This window comes from Dreissena polymorpha, chromosome 4 (assembly GCF_020536995.1).
Source record: "Dreissena polymorpha isolate Duluth1 chromosome 4, UMN_Dpol_1.0, whole genome shotgun sequence".
Taxonomy (NCBI): domain Eukaryota; kingdom Metazoa; phylum Mollusca; class Bivalvia; order Myida; family Dreissenidae; genus Dreissena; species Dreissena polymorpha.
The window spans coordinates 138,178,054-138,200,501 of NC_068358.1; the positions used below are offsets into that span (position 1 = coordinate 138,178,054).

Here is a 22,448-nt window from a genome sequence, read left to right on the forward strand (position 1 = left end):
TTACAGGTTCAACAAGCACGGGAAGCAGCACCATACCTCGACCCACATCCCTTACCCATTCCTCTGGATCTTTCTCCCCAACCTTGCTGAAGTAGAACAGCAATTACTGGAGGCATCCGTGGCACCAACTATTCGCCACTTCTACCAGAAATGCTGGGATAAGTTTTCGCACTTTGTCTGTCAAATTATTGGTGCAACTTTAAACTTTCCAGTCCGGTCTAAATTTGTTTCTCAATATGTTGCATACTTGTATACACAAGACCTGGCCCCAGTCACAATAAGCAGCCACCTTTCTGCCATTTCCTTTTTTTATTCTATAGCTGGACATTCTGACCCTTGCAATACAGATATTATTCGTAGAATGACTGCAGGATGTCGTAAATTACGTACACAACATGACAACAGACTCCCCCTGCTTTTGACAAACATTCAGTCACTTGTAATCCTTCTCGCCTTCTTTGGATTTTTTCGGATTGGTGAACTATTGCCAGCCACTCCATTCAATATTAATTCAGTGGTGCAATTTTGACACATCACATTACAATCAAAAGCAATCCACATTGAATAACATTATTACAAAACCAAAAAATCTGAAAAACCTGTTAAACTTATAATTAAAGCACAAAATTCTTGTATACACAAGACCTGGCCCCAGTCACAATAAGCAGCCACCTTTCTGCCATTTCCTTTTTTTATTCTATAGCTGGACATTCTGACCCTTGCAATACAGATATTATTCGTAGAATGACTGCAGGATGTCGAAAATTACGTACACAACATGACAACAGACTCCCCCTGCTTTTGAGAAACATTCAGTCACTTGTAATACTTCTCGCCTTCTTTGGATTTTTTCGGATTGGTGAACTATTGCCAGCCACTCCATTCAATATTAATTCAGTGGTGCAATTTTGACACACCACATTACAATCAAAAGCAATCCACATTGAATAACATTATTACAAAACCAAAAAATCTGAAAAACCTGTTAAACTTATAATTAAAGCACAAAATTCAACATGCCCAGTCAAAGCTCTCAAAGCATATTTAAAAATGCGTGGTTCAACACCGGGACCACTCTTCATTTCATCCATCTCAGAACCCATCACACAAAATGCATTCCGAACAATATTCAAAACCTTGTTGTCCTTTTGTCAACTTTCAACCACCAAATATAAGCTGCACAGTTTTAGAATCAGTGCCTGTACACAGGCCGTTCTTGCAGGTGTTCCAGAACAGCAAATCATGCTTATGGGCCGTTGGCGTTCCAACGCTTTCCGGCGCTACATAAGGGTTCCAAATATTGGTTTAAACCGTATTCGATCTTAAATGCTCACACATACTCTGGTTATTGCTTAGACTCAAGTACTATACTTAACATTTGAGGAAAGTCATTATGGGATGCTTGTCTATTTTGCATTGTACATATCCAATGTTTCACTATTTTTACTACTTTAGGGCAAGCATCATGAGATGTTTTGGCAAATCCTGTGAAGGCAATCATCATTGGATGTTTGTCTATTTTGCATTGTACATAATCAATCTTTTACTGTTACCAACCATTTTAAGACAGGCATCATGGGATGCTTGTCCAATCCTGTTCAGACAATCATCATGGGATGTTTGTCTACTTTCATTGTACATATGTACATATTGTACGTTTTCCTTATACTTTTGCTTATCACATTTGGATATCACAAGAATATGTTAATATTACAAATATGTACATTTCACCTTCCACTTTATACTTGTCTCAGGATTACAGGGCATTCATCATGGGATGTTTGTTCATTTCAATATGTACAAATGTACTTATTCATGTTACCCTTATATTTGTACTAGAAAATGTTTGCTGCTGTATATACTTTGTGCATTGCCATGCTATGATAGACCCTTTGTCTTCTGCTAAAAACTATGCAGTGCCTTTTATCAACTGATTGCTTCTTATTTTACATTGCCTTTTGCGCCCTGTGCCTCCTTGGTTGGACGGTGTGTTGGACGGCGGTCGTCCAACTTCATGTCACATGTTTAATACGTTATAAATCTGTATATCTTGGTTACTTATTTTAACCAATAAAACGTCTGGCACAGGTTTGTTGCCAGACAGTATCAACCACTTACTGTGTTGAATATTCTTTAATGTGACATGAATGAACTTCAGAGGCAAATGGGCGCAAATATAAAACAATACTTTATAGGTACGATAAAGTTATTTATATTCAGCACGTTGTTATTATAATTGGGTGCAATAAAAATGCCAAATGGGTAAAGGCTGAGGGAAAAACTTTTAGAAAGCTATAGTTGAAAATTATCCGTGTGTAACCTATACCAGCCTCTTTTTGGACGAACAAAGAAGCCAGCAGCAGCGTGGTTTTTCTCCCAAGACTTTCAGGAATTTTCCCACAATCCTCCCCCCCATCCACCTTGGCATTATTGAAAAGCTTATTATTTAAACAACAACAACACCAATTTCCTGTTTGATTCCGTCAGTGGTGTTTTTAAACTATTTTATCTAGTCCTATCATGTTCTAGTCAATTGTTACTTTGTTAACCTTGGTACAGATGCCACTGTTTTCAATGTTTTAATTTGTGTTCTGTTTATTATGCTGGCTGGACGGCGGTCGTCCAACTTCATGTCACATGTTTAATATCCAACTTCATGCCACATGTTTAATGCGTTATAAATCTGTATATCTTGCGTTATAAATCTGTAAACCGGTATCTTGGTTACTTATTTTAACCAATAAAACGTCTGGCACAGGTTTGTTGCCAGACAGTTTCAACCACTTACTGTGTTGTATATTCTTTAATGTGACATGAATGAACTTCAGAGGCAAATGGGCGCAAATATAAAAGTTAATTACACTACAATCATGAACAACCAAATACTTGCCTCCATTTCTTCATCCATCATGTTATTCCGAAAATCACAACAATTCCGCAAATAACTATTTTTAAACCAAACACTAAAATATTTCCCGGGTAAAACAATGACGTCGGTTAAAGCGGGTTTTCCCAATAACGTCATTAATGTCATTAAGCCTAGTTGTCTCACGACGCGCCTCATATATATTTGGCAGTCAATCTTTGGTGGCCGATAAGACAGACATGTGGTTTCAACATCACTTTGAATAATGTTATGTTTGTTAATATTATTTTGAAGTTCATCTTCAGCTTCTGTCAACTGTCCCGTTTGGTCATTTTAAGGCAAATAATTAGTATAACTATTCGACACTGTGAGGTATACAACTGCCTTTATAACAGTTATTAAAGATTGCTTCTTCAAACTGGTGTTCATTTCAGTGCGCATTTTTTTGTCAACGTCAATACTATCTATAACGTTAGCCGTAAAATGTCAGTTTACGTTCTGAAAAAGGAGTAAAAATGTATTTAACATAAAATGTATGTAAAATGCTGTGAAGAAATATGAAATAATTAAAACTGTACACACGAGTGCATTCTTGAACATCAATCAAATAAGTAAACAAAAGTCAAAATTTTATACATTGTATATTTATCAAATCATACACTTCTATACAAAACACTCAAACCATAGAGCCAGTCAGAAAAATCTATCAAGACAATCAACATGCATATGAATTCCATTCAAGCTAGACTGACATGAATGGTTTCGTTTCTTGCCATATGCATAACAAATAAAAGCATGTATTGCATGTAATCATACTCCAAAATACTGCATTGGAACAGCGGACTTCTTTATAACATGCGAGACGTTACAGACACAGAAGAATGCTTTGAAAAACAAATCATGTTAATTAACATTACAATCACCCAGAGGCAAAATTATGGACTTGAAATGGACAATACAATGTGAATTTTAAGATATGAACTTCCAAAACGAGGAACCGTAAACATATATCCGTAGATATGTTTCCTGCAGGTTCATCAAATTGACAAATTATTAAAAGGCATGCCATGTTTGACCAACATTTGATTCCAACAAAACAAATTAGTGATGCAATAGACCTTTAAATTGCTTTTCGTTAAACACTTGAGTTTTTGTGTTGTCTGGGGTCTTTTTCGCATTTACAGAAGAATTTGCATTTGCAGGTACACTTAATATATTCTAAGTGAAATGATGTCTTTGTTGTTCCAAAAAAGTGAAATAAGCTGCAAGACAGCTTCTTGCAGCAGTTAGTCATTTACAAGGAGTTGTTTAAAGACTATTTCTGATGAGACATAAAAAATAGATTTTCAAATAATTACCAATATTTTTAGTTGGATTTAATAAAGTATAAGAGCAGGGTATGCATTGAAGCTACCATCACACAATATTACAGCGAAATACATTAATCCAAACTACAGTTTTTGAGGATAATTGTATTAATCTCTTTTTACAATGACCTTGACCCAACCGGTGCGAAATGAATCCCACTCCAGGTCTGCATGTATAATTCCTACAAGCATAATTAAAGCACAATACCTCCATCCAAACTAAAGTTATAAGACAGAAATACTTGATTCAATTTTTAGTAGCAGAACATTTACCATTGACACACAATAACATCACAATATCTCAATCATAATTAAAAAAACAACTGTCGATTTAACATTTGATTATGACTGTTAAATATCAGTCCTGAGTGTTACACTTAAACTGGTCATCAGGTATACTATATAATGAAAAATAAATGTTATAACAAGTAGAAAATTATTATGTTGAGTAAGTGTATCAATAAGAAATGGAAACTTTAATAACCCAATGATTCCCATAAGTAAAATTTATGAAAAATAAGTAACAAATAATAGACCATGAATGCCATTCTTATAACCTATGAAACATAAACTTAATATACAAGTTAGAATCTCATAAAACAAGCATTATAAAAATATTCACATAAATGACATCATAATTCAATATAGTCAGCATTACATTCAACACATACAGTAAAACAAGAGCACCGCCTAGCGGGTGCAGACCGCTCATCTATTCTTTTTTACAAAAAGAATTTTTTTTTGGGGAGGGGTTTGGGTAATTCTAGGGTGGGATGGTTGGACGGTCTTTCAAAAATAAAATAATAAAAATTAATATTTGTGTTTTTTAACCAAGGTTAAAAAATTATTTTTATTTTATTTTCATTTATTTATTTATTTTTTTTTTGGGGGGGGGCGGTCAAGTTTGGGGTCGGGGGGAGGGAGGGAAATGAAAAAAAACATTTTTTTGGGGGGGGGAGGGGATTCTGGGTTGGGGAATGGGGATGATTTGGTAGGAGTCTTTTGTGGTGTGTCAGGTAAGTGTTGTTTTGTCAAAGTTGTCAAAGTATCAATCAAATGTCATCATAAATAAAGAAGTAATGGATATTTAGCAAAATTTAATAATTTGACCTTGGGGTCAAGGTCATTCAAAAGTCAAGGTCAAATTCAACTTGCCAGGTACAGTACATTCATGATAGTATGCAAGTATTTGAAGTTTGAAAGCAATAACATTGATACTTTAGAAGTAAAGTGGACCTAAACACAAAATTAAACCAAATATTAAAAGTAACTAAGTTAAAAAAGGGCCATAATTCCGTAAAATTTACAACCAGAGTTTTGCAACTTGTCCTGTACAGTCTCTTTATGACATTTAGCGAGTGTTCCAAGTCTGAATGCAATAGCTATGATACTTTAGGAGTAAAGTGGACCAAAACACAACACTTAACCAAATTTTTCTACGTATAAAAAGGGCACATAATTCTGTCAAAATGCCAGCCAGAGTTACATAACATTGCCTACACAGTCCCCTTATGATAGTTAGTTAGTGTTGCAAGTATGAAAGCAATAGCTTTGATAATCTTGGAATAAAATGGACCTAAACACAAAACTTAACCAAACTTTCAATTTTTTAAGTGTAAAAGGGCTTATAATTCTATCAAAATGCTAGACAGAGCTATCTAACTTTGCCTGCCCAGTCCCCTCATAACAGTAAGTAAGTGTACCAAGTTTGAATGCAAAAGCTTTGATAATTGATGAGAAAAGTGGACCTAAACACAACAATTAAACGGATGCCGACGCCAAGGTGATGACAATAGCTCTTTTTTTTCAAACAATAGATGAGCTAAACAAGTCTAAAAATATACATATAAAAACTAATGGAATTTATTGAAATCATAAAATGACATCAAAAAGAAAAAAGAATAGATTACACATTTGGAAATGATCACACATTCGTTAGCTCCAGCCATAGTCTAACCAAAAGTAACAAAAACATGCTTCCAATTTTAACATGCAAAATAAGTTATGTTTTTTTCTGCAGAGCTGTTGAAAATTGCTATTGAACCATGACCTTGGTCTATTATTTACCCATTTGTATGTAAATGTATGTCTCTGATCTTTGGGAATAAATGTCCCATATATTCAATTATGTCAAAAGACCACATGTTATGGAGCAGAAATTAAACATTGAATTGACATTCAAACCTTCAAAAAAAAATATTTACAATTGCATCAACATAATTTAAAGTCACTAATTTTGTGTTGCTTTTAACATCAAGGATAAAAAATGCATGTACCAACATTACAATCAATACAGAAAAGCTAACAAGTACAAAAGCTTGGTATAGAAACAAATACGTAAACAAAGTAACAGCTTGACACAGAAGCACTAACAACACCTTTATAGCATCAGACTGGTGGCATGTCGACAAGGCTATGAAAACTGTTCAAGCATGACAAACTGTAATTATTTTGGCGGACTTTTTTCAAAATAACATAATCAGTGAAGTTACATTGTGGATTATATGTGCATTTCCAATATTTGACCTTTGACCTCTAATTGTTATATTGACTTTTGAGCTAGGGAATCCACAGTTGTTTGCAAGAATCATTTATGGCAATTGTTTTTCTTCACTCTAAATAAATGCTGATGTTATATATAAATGGAAGCTGCACTTCAGTCATACGACCAGATAATTGATGAAGTAACAGTCTCAAATAATGTTTGCACAGTTATACAAATACAATACTTAAGCCCATCCACATTGCGGGGAATAGCTATATTTTAACAGAAGAACATTTAACTTCAAATACATAACATTATTTTGGACAAATAAATAAGCTTGATTTGGTTTATTGTTACAACCAATTCATGCTATAAATGTATACTATAATTATTTCCTCTGTTTAACTATTTTTCTTTCTGTGGAAACTGTTCCCTTAGAAAGCAGCATGCCACCACCATCTAGAGCGTTGTACAGGGGTGGCCAGACCAAAAATTCCACTGTTTCACCGGACGACGAGTATGCAGTATGTCGGTTTGGGTCAAATTTGTCGCCTTGTTTTATATTGAAATCTATATGGAGGGGTGGTTCAGCAAACACCATCAGCCAACAAACGTCAACACATCCTTCGAGGTAGGTCAAACAATCATTGGTCAACTTGTTTGTCTTCATTTGTGTTATGAAATACTGCAATAAGATTGGTCTTAAATAAACATGCTTAAAAAACGTTTTTCTCAACAGAAAAATAGTCAAGTGTTGTTTAAATATATTTCAACTAGACCTTGTCACAATTGTGACGAATAACATATATGCCGAACGTAAAGAAATGTTGCAAGTTGCATCAATAAAACAACCAGGGGCATGGCAAATGTAACCCAATGGGCATAAATTAATAAAGAACTACAAAGAAATTTACAAACAACATAAATTATTAAACCATTCGACCTTGCCATTTCTGAAGAATTCCTTTTTCTTTGTTAGTTTGCTATGTAAGTCTTGAAAAACTATTTGACACCTAGGTTTGGCCTATCCTGGGGGTCCAAATATAAGCCCCATTCCAAACAAGGGCTGTTTGTAAAACATGCATGCCCCCCATATGGGCTGTCAGTTGTAGTGGCAGCCATTGTTTGAATACGTTTTTTGTCACTGTGACATTGACCGTTGACCTAGTGACATGAAAATCAATAGGGGTCATCTTCCAGTCATGATCAATGCACCTATGAAGTTTCATGATCCTAGGCCTAATTATTCTTGAGCTATCACCAGGAAACCTTTTTACTGTTTCGAGTCACTGTGACCTTGACCTTTGATCTAGTGAACTGAAAATCAATAGGGGTCATCTGCCAGTCATGATCAATGTACCTATGAAGATTCATGATCCTAGGCGTAAGCATTCTTGAGTTATCATCCGGAAACCATTTTACAGTTTCGAGTCACTGTGACCTTGACCTTTGACCTAGTGACCTGAAAATCAATAGGGGTCATCTGCCAGTAATGATCAATGTACCTATGAAGTTTCATGATCCTAGGCGTAAGCTTCTTGAGTTATCATCCGGTAACCATTTTACTATTTCGAGTCACTGTGACCTTGACCTTTGACCTAGTGACCTGAAAATCAATAGAGGTCATCTGTCAGTCATGATCAATGTACCTTTGAAGTTTCATGATCCTAGGCCTAAGCATTTTTGAGTTATCATCCATAAATCGTTTTACTTTTTCGAGTCACTGTGACCTTGACCTTTGACCTAGTGACCTGAAAATCAATAGGGTTTATCTGCCAGTCATGATCAATGTACCTATGAAGTTTCATAATCCTAGGCCTAAGCGTTCTTGAGTTATCCGGAATCCATCTGGTGGATAGTCCAACCGACCGACGGACGGACCGACCGACATGTGCAAAACAATATACCCCCTCTCCTTCGAAGGGGGCATAAAAATGAAAAAAAACATTCAAATTCATTTTTGAAAAAGAGAGCTAATGAAGTCTGCAAAATTAAGGTAACACACATTCTTCATGTTTTGTATCCCGACTCGAAGTCAAATTATATTGTCAACAGAAGACAAAACAGATAACCAATTAAAACAAGTACTGTCACTGTCATGCCTGAAATACCCAATTTGTAAGAAAGGATTTGCAATGCAGCTTTAATAACTGTTTTCACAACAATTAAAGTTTCCTACGTATGAAGTTTCATATTGATACATCATACTACATGTATAGTAAAGAAGTATGCTCTAAACCGATTTCAGTTCATCATAAACATTCACAACTGTAATAACTGTTACTTTATGAAAGCAGGAATTATGGTTCATAAATAATGCAATGCGCTTCCCCTAATTAAGACGTTCCTACATATAAAGTTTGAGATTGATAATTCTTATAATTTTCAGTAAATTCTTCCAATCAAAAGTAAAAAAAACTAATGAATATCTCTTAAAATGGAGGCAAGAGTTAGGGCTCTTGGGAACTCAAATACCTCAGAGATCTAACTACATGCACTTAAGAAGTTTAAAGTAAAAAATTGTTGGAGTTTTTGAGAAATACTCTGGACAAAATGTAAGTGCACAAATTAACATCTCAGTCTACCAAACTAAAAAAATTAACAACTTTATAACATGAATTTAAGGGCACTGCAAAGAACAAGTCATAAGTTTGTTGCAGCTATGCTTCTTGAATGATAATGATCATGTTGATACATAATGCAGTGCCAAAATAACATATACTGAAAATGCGACAACTGTGCATCCACAGACAGACTGATTGACAGCTGTCCATGGAGATTCATTTATATCTCATTTTTTTCTGTATCAGGGTGTATAATTAGTAGTTTTCTATAAAACTGTCCGACAATTGCATGATCCTCCTCTTCATAATTGCCAATAATAATTCCAAGTGATGAAAGAAAAGCTTGCATTTTTTAAAATCATTATTTGTGAACTAGAGCATTTAATGATACTGATTGAAAACCCTTCATACTGTTTGATGCCTTCATACAGCCTTAACAATCAAACCTTAATTAGATTTTTTGACTCCGAGTATGGAGTTCAATGTAAGGATGTTATTCTTGTAAAAGAAAAGCTATTACAATTTTAAAGTTGTTCTATGTAACTTTAATATTCTTATATGCATAAAAAAGATATGAGCTGACAAGCCTTTATTTTATTTTTATCGTCTTTTACAGGTGAATATTTATTTATGTTAATTTAAAATCCATCAATGCGTGGAAACAATACAGACTGGACAAGGCTAACAGAGAGATAATCAGGAAACAGTGATTCCTATAGACATCCCCTTTCTACTGGTAGTGGGTGCATAAATATGTTGTGTAGAAAATCGAGATCAGAAGCTTGTTTTATTGTGATAAAATTTAAAAAAAATCTCAAATAAGGATGTCTACCTGTTTCACAAGTACTCCAACCGTTGGAGCAATCTTTAGACATGCATCTCCGACAAGACGCTGTTCCTTTGAGCCAAGCCGCAGTTTCATTTTTTCACCTGCCATTTTCTGGATGTAATGTGTAAGTTTTTTATTATTATATGAGTGTCACACTTCATGTATACCCACAGTTTATTTTGTAAATTTTGGATGAGTTTAAGTGACAGTGGTCTTGATGTTTAACCAAATGGCTCCTAATACATGCAAGCTAGGTCTACATGAGAGCTACGAAACACAAAATTTTAGCACCATATCTCCATCCTTACTCAAGTGAATAATAATTTGCTATTATTTGTTATAGTGTCCTTTACCAGACTAGCCCTAAATAGAAACCCAATTATTGCAAACAAGCTATATCAACCCTTAACATTTTTAAATACCTGCTTACCCGGTTATCATTATTTAGACAAATATTTTAAGTATATGCTTGCACTATATGGTAATACATAAAAGTAAACCTAGACTGTAGCCTCTAAAGCATTTTGATGGGACAAGAATAAACTTACACTCATTGCGTCATTGTCCTGTACAGGATGAAGGAATTTATGCTTCAGGGACTCCTTCCATGTATCAGCCACTTTCTTACAACTTTCCCAACAGTCCTTATGTTTAAAATACAATAAATAACAAGATTATTACAATATGATTGCAAATGTACAATGATTAAAAGACATCCAGCTTATACACAAGTAAAGAAAAAGAATTACTAAAGGAAAACAATTGCAACTAAAATTTACCTTCAAGCGTTCCAGAAGAAATTGTATGACATCTCTTGGATTCTGCTTCTGCTTGCCAGTCAGGTGTTCAAATGCATCTGTCCATGCGTCATCATACAAAGCCCCAAACTTATCAGACAACTTCATGGCTCTGTTAGGATCACTCGGGTCAGATAGGTCTGGGTTTTGATCAGTAAGCTTGTGGCCTGCTAATTTGCTAAATCTAAATAACAAATGTAATTTTGAGGTTTGGCATTTAAAAAAAAACATAATTCAAGTAATTTACTATATTTTTAATTTAGAAACTTTTTCTCAAAACACATATTCCTTGATGTTTAACACTGTGTGACCCCATGCCCCTCACACACAATCAACAATGAAGTTTCTATAAATGTTTCCATTTTTACTTTTTCATCACAAGAGCTCAATACATTTAAGAAATATTATGTTATTTTAGTAGTGCAGTGACATTGACCTTGTTGAGATTTACCTGATGATTCATCCCAAGAGTTTGGAAATAAGGTATATCTGTATAAATTTAATTTTTCAATCTGCTGTACAATTATTGATTATCAACAATTTTTTAATCTACAATTACCTTGAACACTTTAAATGCACCGCATATATAACCAAATAATAGGTCTGATACAAAGCTTTTATTGTGACAAGTTTCAATAAATAGCTCAATTTGTTAATAGGTGAAACAGCAGAAACCGTGTATATCTATATTTAGTAAAATTGACATTGACCCTGTCTGCCATCCCAAATGGTGGTTAAAAACCTAAGTAACTTGTTGTAAAACAATAGGTTAAGAAGTCATGAAGCAAAATCCATTCTTTTTATAAGTTATCTTGACCATGAGCTAATGAATGTCACATGCAATCCAAGCAGTCTGAAAATAACATTTGTTTAATATGTATAGTTTTAGTTTCAATACAATAGCTCTTTTTTATAGAGTTATTGATCACAAGATCGTTTTCAATATGTACTAAAATGATCTTCACCTTGACACCATCAATCCTTAATGCAATCAAAAAATGAGTATAGATTCAAGGTATTGATGTATAAATTTTCAATACACAAACAAACTTTAATAATCTTGCTTACAATAAACTGTCTTATTGACATTGGATAAAGAGATCAGTATGCCTGTAGATTCCATGTTATTTTTTACAGTATATTAAACGATTGTGGTTGTTATCAACTGAGATACTTCATGCTAATTTAAATTGGACAATTGGCCTTAAAGGGGCCTTTTTACAGATGTTGGCATATTTTGAAGTTTGTCATTAAATGCTTTATATTGATAAATGTAAACATTGGATCTTAAAAGCTCCAGTAAAAAATCAAGAATAAAATTTAAAAAAGGAAAAAAAAGTAGCCGGTACCAGGGCTCGAACCAGTGACCCCCGGAGTACTGGAGTTCGTCTGAAGTAAAACGCATTAGCCCTCTCGGCTATTCCGCCGGGTATACACAGTTTAAGTATTTTATACTTTATATAAGCAATCTTCGTAGTTTCGTAAATTTAAACGACAACAACAGAACTCTCCAAATTATTCAATCGTTTCGCATTGGAACGTTTTATAATTTTGAGGTTTTCAAATCGTCAAAAGATACATAAAATGTCTATATTGGACTATGGTAAATGTTCAGTAATACTGTTTCCTCACAAATATCATGACTAAAACGTAAATTTGCGAATTTGAAACAACTATTTTCAATTTTGTCAATTTACCAAACCGTGAAAAGATCACATTAAGATTGCACTCACAGACTGTACTTCACAATATTTTACAAGTCAGTTCTTAAACAAGGGCTGTTTGTAAAACATGCATGCCCCCCATATGGGCTGTCAGTTGTAGTGGCAGCCATTGTGTGAATATGTTTTTTGTCACTGTGACCTAAACCTTTGACTGAGTGACCTGAAAATCAATAGGGGTCATCTACCAGTTATGATCAATGTACCTATTAAGTTTTATGATCCTAGGCCTAATTATTCTTGAGTTATCATCAGGAAACCATTTAAATGTTTCGAGTCACTGTGACCTTGACCTTTGACCTAGTGACCTGAAAATTTATAGGGGTCATCTGCCGGTCGTGATCAATGTACCTATAAAGTTTTATTATCCTAGGCGTAAACATTCTTGAGTTATTATTAGGAAACCATTTTACTATTTCGAGTAACTGTGACCTTGACCTTTGACCTAGTTACCTGAAAATCAATAGAGGTCATCTGCCAGTCATGATCAATGTTCCTAAGAAGTTTCATGATCCTAGGTGTAAGCATTCTTGAGTTATCTTTCGGAAACCATTTTACTATTTCGAGTCACTGTGACCTTGACCTAGTGACCTGAAAATCAATAGGGGTCATCTGCAAGTCATGATCAATATACCTATGAAGTTTCATGATCCTAGGCCTAAGCATTCTTGAGTTATCATCCGGAAACCATTTTCCTATTTCGAGTCACTTTGACCTTGACCTTTGACCTAGTGACCTGAAAATCAATAGGGGTCATCAGCCAGTCATGATCAATGTACCTATGAAGGTTCATGATCCTAGGCCTAAGCGTTCTTGAGTTATCATCTGGAAACCATCTAGTGGACGGACCGACGGACCGACAGGTGCAAAAAAATATATCCCCTCTTCTTTGAAGGGGGGGGGGCATAATAATTGCTGTTATGCTCCTGAAGTCATGTTTCATATGAAAAATAATGACAGTAAAAGTAATGGATAACAGACAACAGAAAAGTTTAATTTATTTTAGAAAAAAAGAAAGGTAACAAAGTTAAATACTCTTAAAGACTATTGAAAGACGTTAAATATTTATAAACTTTCTACACTGCTCCTCAGTGTTCCTAACATAAACGGATGTAAGTTTCCTTTAAATACTTTTAAAATATTTCTCCAAAATATAAACACAACAAAGAACACCAACTTTTTTAAATTAGTCTAATTCTTGCACATTGCACTTCTTCTCATTATCTTACACAGTTTAATTACAACTTATATATAGAGGATATTTGTTCATGTCAGTGTAAGTTTTTTTTTTCCCCGAGTGATCACAGAAAATATTATTTTTCTATGATCAAGAGTGAAATAACAAACGATCTTACACTGACATGAACACATTTTCTGTTTCTTTTATGCCCCTTTTTCAAGAAAATAATTAACAGCTGTTTCCCTTTCGCTGAATAGTTACCCTTTTTCGGAATTTCTCCCCTGGCGTGCGTCAATACATTTCAAAACACAAAATGACGTCATTAGTGTGACGAAATGACGTTATTATACCAGCGAAATTCTCCAGTTAAACTCTTTCACAATGTAAATAAACGGTGTAAAAGAATAAAATAATAAGAAATTTGTTGGATTCGGTGGAATGTCGATTTTACTTCACTCGTGATCATAGAAAATATATATAAAACATTATTTATGATAATCTAAAAATAGAAACATTTAGGTCATTAAACTGTGACAATTTAAGTAAGATGCACCAAGTATTTTATGAGAAGTTAAACATTTTGGACATATATTTTCTTTAGTTGAAAAACGAAAATGGTTGCAGCTTAAATTCCTTCCTTTACACATAAAGATTATTCATCTGAGCAAGATCTCTCCATATGTTTAAAAGAATTGAAAAAATAATGTTCACATAGTGGAAAAACTCACAAATGGTTATAAATCAGATAAAACTCGTTGCAACCCATATTCCCTTCTTTGAGATGATCTGCACATTACAGTCATTCAACTGTGAAAGTCTGAGCGTAAACCACCCACTAGTTAAAGAAGAGTTCAAACCAAAAGCTTTATATGGTGGAAAAACACACAAAGGGCCATACTAATGCCTACAATTTTAGCAACCCAAATTCATGTCTTTGCAATCATCTACTCATGAAGGTCATAAAACTGAAAGATTGTGCATAAATCACCCAGAATTTAAAAAGGATTTGAAAAAACAAGCATCAGAACGTAGGTACCAAAGGACAAGGGCAATTATTAATGCCTTCGACTCCAAGAAGGGTATACAAATACAAAACGAAAGATGGAACAAGCTCAAATTTGAAAAGTGACAGCGCCAGACATATGGTGATCACATGTCATTATCAGGTGAGATAAAAACAAGGTCATTTTTAATAAAAGTTTATTAAAAGGATGCTGAATAGGTTTTCTTTAAAAAAAGACAGAAAGTCGACCACTACATGCCACCCTACAGGGGGAATAAAAAACGTTTTCGGAATCAATTACATAGTATAATAGCCTGCCTTTTTTTAAGTAAAGCTATACACATATAATGATTCGTTATAATATACGTATAGATAAATGCATATATATTTTCATTTTACCTGCTTTTTAAATCATTATGTTCTTTGGAAAGGCTCTGCCAATCTTTTCCAAGTGACATTATAGTTCTATCTCTATCATCAATGTCTTGTTTATACTTCTTCACATCATTTTCCAGGGTAGAAATATGTTGAAGATGTTTATTTCTTGTGTACAATAAGTCTTGAACTGTTTTATCCTGTTTCTGAAGGTTGTCAAAAACCTCATTGAGCTTCTTTTCAAAATTACTGTTGTCCTGAAGAAGGCTTTTATTCGCTTCATTAACTCCTTGATTTTGTTTTGTTCTTGCTCAACTCTACAAAACAACACATAATTTATTGCATGTATCAAGTTAAATACCAAAATATTAAGTAACCTCTAAGAATAGTAATAATAATTTTACATATAACATGACCTACGCTCCAGGAGTGAAATAACGTAATGCTTAATTTTGTTTATTACACGAATGTTATTTCACTACTTATATAACTGTTAAATGACGTTTTTTAACGAAATGACGTCATTATTCTAGCGAATTTCTTCAGTTAAACTCTTTTACAATGTGAATAAACGGTGAAAAGAGCATAAAATAAAAAGAAAATGTGTTGGTCATGTTATAAAAAGAATCTTAGATTCGTGGTCATTTTGTATTGAATTTATTAAACTCGTCATCCAAATAAAGATAAAAACTCTGCAAGCCTCGTTTTTATCTTAACTTAGATGACTTGTTAAATAAATTCAATACAAAACGACCACTCATGCAAGATCCTATATATAGAATTATATAAAATTAAAAAACAGTTGTGCTCTTTCGAAACATTTTTAATCCTGGATAAAGATGTCATATAAAAAGTTACTTGGCATTGCTAAAAATATGAATTTTAGAGAAACTGATGATTGTTTGCTGTTTATTTTGTATTGCTAATTGATATGCTGATTGAAAGCAAGGAAACAAGCAAATGTGGTAACAAACGGCCTTAAACTTTAATTGTATTTATTATATAATCATTAGCTAGGTCTTTATGTAACCCAATTACAAACACAATTTCCACTTTAAACCTTAATTTGAATGGAAGTAATATAGTTTTTTTTTCTATTTTAAGTAACTGTGACATTTACATAGACTAAACTGATCCCCAAAGGTCCATCCTAATCAACGAATGAACGCAAGATATCCATACACACAATTAAAGCTCAAATATCTCCATCAAAATTAAGTAATTGATAGCACAATTATGAAGACGTAATCTAACGTTAAATGGTTAAAAAAGTATCTGTAGAAATAAAAAAAGGTATATGCAAACATAAACTTGACAATTTATGTATAATATCAAAAAACGTGACCATGCCACAAAGATTTCAGTGTTTTACCAATGTTTTTTAACTTCATTACGCAATACAAAGTCTGCTTTCAGTTACCTATTCAAAAGATTTCTGCTCAATACATTGATAAAGAGTCAAGCTATTGAGAAGAAAACACTTTTCTATTTATTAGTAACAATGACCTGCACCCAACTGGCCACACATGCCTAAGCAATAATATTATTATAAGGGTCACTGAGTTGAAACAGTTTATATTGATCTTTAACCCAATGTGCCAACAAAAATTAATGCAATCCGAAGCTATGTTTCCATGAAAGCTTGCAATATGCAAAGTTTAGTCTTTACAAAGTTAAGTTTATGACTGACAAACACAACAATTAACCTTTATGGAAGTACAATGGGGCATTTTTCTGCAATATTTTAAGTGAGAGTTAAGCAATTGGTCAGAGACCATGGCCTAGTATCACGAACATACACTGTAACTCTAATATAACGCAGATGACGGGGTCCAAGCCAAGCAACAGCGTTATAAACAGATCCGCATTATAAGTTTTGAGCTCATTTATTGCAGGGGGCTATAAAAACAGGCATAGTATAGCCTATAATATAGGTCCTGTGTAGTACCATGCGGTGTTGTCATCCGCGAATACATGCATATAAACCGAATCGTATCGATAAAATTATACATACCGCTTTTCTAATGTGCAAATTTATCCGATAATCCAATAATTTGAATAAAGTTACAACATTACTTAAAAAAATAATAATATTGAACATTTATGACGATAAATATGTTTATGAATTTCGTAAACACAACCATATGCAAACGTCATTTTTCAGATGTGTAAAGAGAACAGTGCATTATGGGGCAGAGCTTTCATTGGACAAGCGAATTTAAATTTAGATTGAATGCAATACGATACATGTACAGAAATGTTTTATTGCGTCATACACCGTCATGCAAACAACGTGCTTTTCGGGAACTTAATGATACTGGGCAAAAATGAAAGTGAATCTCTGTTAACAATTACACTGCGGTAGCACGTAAATAAATCGTCTGAATTACCGTGGTATTTAATTAATATCTTGTACAAGAAATGAATTCAATGACTAAATACTAGAATGATAATGAAATGACAGAAAACTTGTTTTATACTGTGCACAGTATATTTCAAAGCCGCTCCTTTATTACAGAGTCAAACTGCAATCATATCAAAGTAAGAAGGTTTTTATCGTTTTGAACAACTTTAATTTTATAATTATTCCGTTTGCACTTAACTTATTGAAATTAGCACACCAAACCGCTCTGATAGGGAATACATGTAATAAACACTGACACACGAGTTTTTCACACATTTATCGACATTACACAACAGATTAACACTAATTAGCTGTCGGTGTTGTTTAACCTCGAAGCGATTACAATCCGGTTCAACGGACGGTTGAATAAAGCAATCAAGATGTGATTGCCGCCATCTTTGAATTGTCTGAAAATACATGAAGTTGCATAGCATGGTTTTGAATCAGAAATGGAAGGTTGGAGAAAAAACGGGATCCAAGACTCACCCGCGTTATATTGAATTCAGCATTATAACGGAGAGCGTTATATTGGAGTTACTGTGTACTTAAGTCGATATTTTAACTCAACTTTGAGATTTTGCTCAATTGTTTAGATGAGTGTAAACACCTTGCTCAAGTTGGTGATCACGAAACATTTTTTAGTACTGACCACAAACGCATTTATTGATCTATAATTGTATACTTTTAGTATTTAAAGAGAAATGGATTTGTTGCACAATCGTTTTCTGACTTTTACCTCAATTAGTTACAGGCCTGTGACCTGACGCGAAGTCTCCAAATTCATGAATGAGGTATCTGTAAATGTTAAAGAGATACTTGTTTGTTGTTGTGTTTATCATAACTTAAATTGTATCATGATCTCAAATCTCATTCTGACATTATCTGCTAAAATTGGCAGAACTATTTTAAATCAAAATCTGTAGTATATATAGAAAGATATAGTTGTTTTACACTGACATACTAATTTTGTTTGGTGTAAAAAGGTGCAAAATTATGCTAATTTCCAAGTCAGAGATATGGCCTTGTTAAAGGAACTTCAATAATTATCCCAAGATATTTACTTTAATATTTTGTTGCAGCTAATAAGATACATATTTGTTGCAATCACCTGAATATCATCTCAACTGCAAACCTTTACCTGACTTTCCTTACTACAAGAGTGGCATAATGCTTAATTGCTAGTCACCGCCATAGATATTGGTCAGTTACTTATTATAAAGACCCTAAACACATGTTTTATTTCAATATCTGTAGCAAAAGGGCATGAAAGGCCCAAAGTCGCTCACCTGAGATAACAAGATATTATTGGGACAAATCTTCTGACCAAGTTTCATGAAGATCGGAAAATAAATGTGGCCTCTAGAGTGTTAACAAGGTTTTACTATAGACAAATAAGGAAAAATGCCCCGCCCCCTGGCAGCCATGTTTTTCAACCAACCGGCATCATTTTTAATCTCGTCCAAGATATTATTGGGATGAATCTTCTGACCAAGTTTCATGAAGATCGGACAGTAAATGTGGCCTAGAGTGTTAACAAGATTTTACTATAGCCATATAAGGAAAAATGCCCCGCCCCTTGGAAGCCATGTTTTCTGACCAAATTTCATGAAGATTGGACAATAAATGTGGCTTCTAGAGTGTTAACAAGGTTTTACTATAGCCATATATAGCCATATAAGGAAAAATGCCCCGCCACCTGGTGGCCATGTTTTAAAGCAACCAAAACCATTTTCGAACTCATCCAAGAAATCATTGGGACAAATCTTCTGACCAAGTTCCCTGATGATCGGAAAATAAATGTGACCTCTAGAGTGTTAACAAGGTTTTACTATAGCCATATTAGGAAAAATGCCCCGCCCCCGTGGTGGCCATGTTTTTTAACCAACTGGCATTATTTTTAAATTCCTCCAAGATATTATTGGAATGCATCTTCTGACAGAGTTTTATGAAGATCGGACTATAAATGTGGCCTCTAGAATGTTAACAAGATATTACTATAGCCATATAAAGCCATATAAGGAAAAATGTCCAACCCCTATGCAGCCATTTTTTCAAGCAAATGTAACCATTTTCGAACTCATCCAAGATAACAATAAGACAAATCTTCTGACCAAATTTCATGAAGATTGGACAATAAATGTGGCCTCTAGAGTGTTAACAAGATTTTACTATAGCCATATGTAGCCATATAAGGAAAAATGCCTTGCCCCTTGGCAGCCATGTTTTTCAAGCACAGGTTACCATTTTTTAACTCATCCAAAATATCATTGGGACAAATCTTCTGAGCAAGTTTCATGAAGATCGGAAAATAAATGTGGCCTCTAGAGAGTAACCAAGGTTTTACTATAGCCATATAAGGAAATATAGAGAAAATTGCACCGCCCCGTGGCGGCCATGTGTTTTCACTGATCTGGACCATTTTCGTACTTGTCCGAGATATCAATGAAACCAATGTTTTGACCAAGTTTCATGATGATTGGGATGAAATTGTGACTTCTAGAGTGTTCACAAGGTTTCTCAATAGCCATATAAGGAATACTGCCCCGCCCCCTGGTGGCCATGTTTTTCTACGGACTGGAACCAGTTTTAAACTCAACCAACATATCATTTAGACAAACATTTTGACAAAGTAACATGAAGATTGGGCATCAAATGTGAATTCTACAGTGTTCACAAGGATTTTCTTTTTTTTTGACGTAGTGACCTAGTTTTTGACCCAGCATGACCCAGTTTCTAACTCAGTCCAGGTATATATGGGACAAATGTTTTTACAAAGTTTCATGAAGATCGGACAATATATGTGGCCTCTAGAGAGTTCACAAGGCAAAATGTTGACGCCGCACGAAGGACGACTGACGACGGACAAAAGGCGATCACAAAAGCTCACAATAAGCACGTTGTGCTCAGGTGAGCTTAAAAAGAGATAGAGAGTGATCCCACAGGCTGCCTCAGACAAATAGTCGAGTGGTATAGTTTGAACTATTTAATGAATAGTCAAGCTTAAAACTGCGTGAAAGATTAAATAAACCAGAAGAATCTAACAATTTGAAAATATTCCTAGGGTAAGAAAGTGACTGAAAATTTCATTATAATTGTCTTTAACAATTCTGTGACATTACATGGCAATGACAGTATTATAAGGGAGAAAAACACCCTGAACAATTCTTGGAGTGAAACAACCTGACAATCTTTGCATGTCCTACATAAGAATACTGCATATGAAGTTTCTTTTAATTTGAAAAACAAGACAAAGTGACAAGGCAAAGAAACTTGCTGTTATCAAAGGACAAGAGGGCCAAGATGGCCCTAGTTCGCTCACCTGAGAGGAGTCGGTTCATTCAATCTTTACCTTATGTCAAACTTGACCTATATATTGACCAGACAAACATCCTGGCCAAGTTTCATCATTATTGAACCAAAACTCTGGCGTAAGGAGTGTTTTTGTTTTTGTAAGATTTGAAATGGTGACCTATATTTTGAGTTGACCCCCCTTACCAAACTTCAAACTTTGCTTACACGGATTTTTAATAATATAATGAAAATTTGGACAATCTAAGGGCAATAATTATGGCATTAATTATGTGATTTTGCTCATCATCAAACTTGACTGAGATCTTTCAGCAACTTTGATAAAGAATGCTTGAGAAATGTGAATGCTAGAGGGTTTAAAAACCAAATGTGTACAGACGGACAGCGGACAAAGACCAATCCTCAAACCTCACCTGAGCAATCAGGTGAGCTATAAAGTGTGTTTCACGGATCTGAGCCATTTTCCAACTTGTCCAAGAAACCAATAAAACCAATGTATTGACTAAGTTTCACAATTATTAGGCAAACTATGTGACTTCTTTAGTGTTTGATCACAGGGTTTCTCTATATAGTCACATAAGGAAAACTGCCCCACCCCCCCTGGCAGCCATGTTTATTGACCCATCGGGACCATTTGCAAACTCATCTGAGATATATATAAAAACCAATCTTTTCACAACGCTTCATGATGATTGGGCAAAAAATGTGACTTCTAGAGTGTTCACATGTTTTTTTACTATATAAATATAAGAAAACTGCCCCCCCCCCGGCAGCCATGTTATTTAACTGACCGGAACCATTTTCCAACTCAACTCTCGTATCAAGGAAACAAATGCTCTGACCAAATTTCATGAAAATTGGGCAAAAAATGTGACTTCTAGAGTGTTCACATGTTTTCACTAAATACATATAGAGAAAAATGCCCCGCCCACTGGTGGCCATGTTTTTTCACCGACCTGGACCATTTTCGAACTCGTACGACATATCAATAAAATCAATGTTTTGATTAACTTTAATGATGATTGGGCCAAAATTGTGACTTCTAGACTGTTTACAAGGTTTCTCCATAGCCAAATATGGAAAAGTGCCCCACCTTCTTGCGGCCATGTTTTTCAAACGGACCAGAATGACTTTTGAACTCAACCAACATATCATTAAGACAGACATTTAGACAAAGTTACATGAAGATTGGGCATTAAATATGACTTCTACAATGTTTACAAGCTTTTTCTTTTTTCTTTACCTAGTGACCTAGTTTTTGACCCAGCATGAATCAGTTTCAAACTCGATCAAGATATCATTGTAAAAAATCTTCTGACCAAGTTTCATGAAGATCGGACAATAAATGTGGCCTCTAGAGTGATTACGAACAAATGTGGACGGATGGACGGACGACAGACGGACGACGGACAAAGACCGGTCACAAAAGCTCACCTGAGCAATCAGGTGAGCTAAAAAAAACATCCAACCTCAAATAACAATCAGCACATATAGTATATACACAACTATTATTATTATGAAAACATTAATAATCAAAGGGGAGTAACT

General features: G+C 34.4%; 2 protein-coding genes and 1 long non-coding RNA gene across 3 annotated transcripts in view; all 3 read right to left on the reverse strand.

Moving 5' to 3' along the window:
- Nucleotides 1-3,494: 3,494 nt before the first annotated feature.
- The window catches only part of LOC127876901 (uncharacterized), a 95,970-nt gene continuing 77,016 nt past the window's right edge, over nt 3,495-22,448 (reverse strand). The window contains exon 2 of the long non-coding RNA XR_008048143.1: nt 3,495-4,441. This is a non-coding gene — a long non-coding RNA (uncharacterized LOC127876901). The remainder of the gene's footprint in view (nt 4,442-22,448) is intronic.
- Nucleotides 5,169-22,448, reverse strand: part of LOC127876895 (uncharacterized) — a 122,668-nt gene continuing 105,388 nt past the window's right edge. The window contains exons 2-6 of the mRNA XM_052422402.1: nt 15,212-15,504; nt 10,891-11,092; nt 10,660-10,755; nt 10,115-10,222; nt 5,169-7,403 (exon numbers count right to left, since the gene is read on the reverse strand). Of these exons, the coding sequence (XP_052278362.1) occupies nt 7,107-7,403; nt 10,115-10,222; nt 10,660-10,755; nt 10,891-11,092; nt 15,212-15,270 (762 nt within the window). The 5' untranslated portion in view covers nt 15,271-15,504 and the 3' untranslated portion in view covers nt 5,169-7,106. The remainder of the gene's footprint in view (nt 7,404-10,114; nt 10,223-10,659; nt 10,756-10,890; nt 11,093-15,211; nt 15,505-22,448) is intronic.
- LOC127876899 (uncharacterized) overlaps nt 17,744-22,448 on the reverse strand; it is a 31,269-nt gene continuing 26,564 nt past the window's right edge. The window contains exon 6 of the mRNA XM_052422406.1: nt 17,744-17,998. Within this exon, the coding sequence (XP_052278366.1) occupies nt 17,899-17,998 (100 nt within the window). The 3' untranslated portion in view covers nt 17,744-17,898. The remainder of the gene's footprint in view (nt 17,999-22,448) is intronic.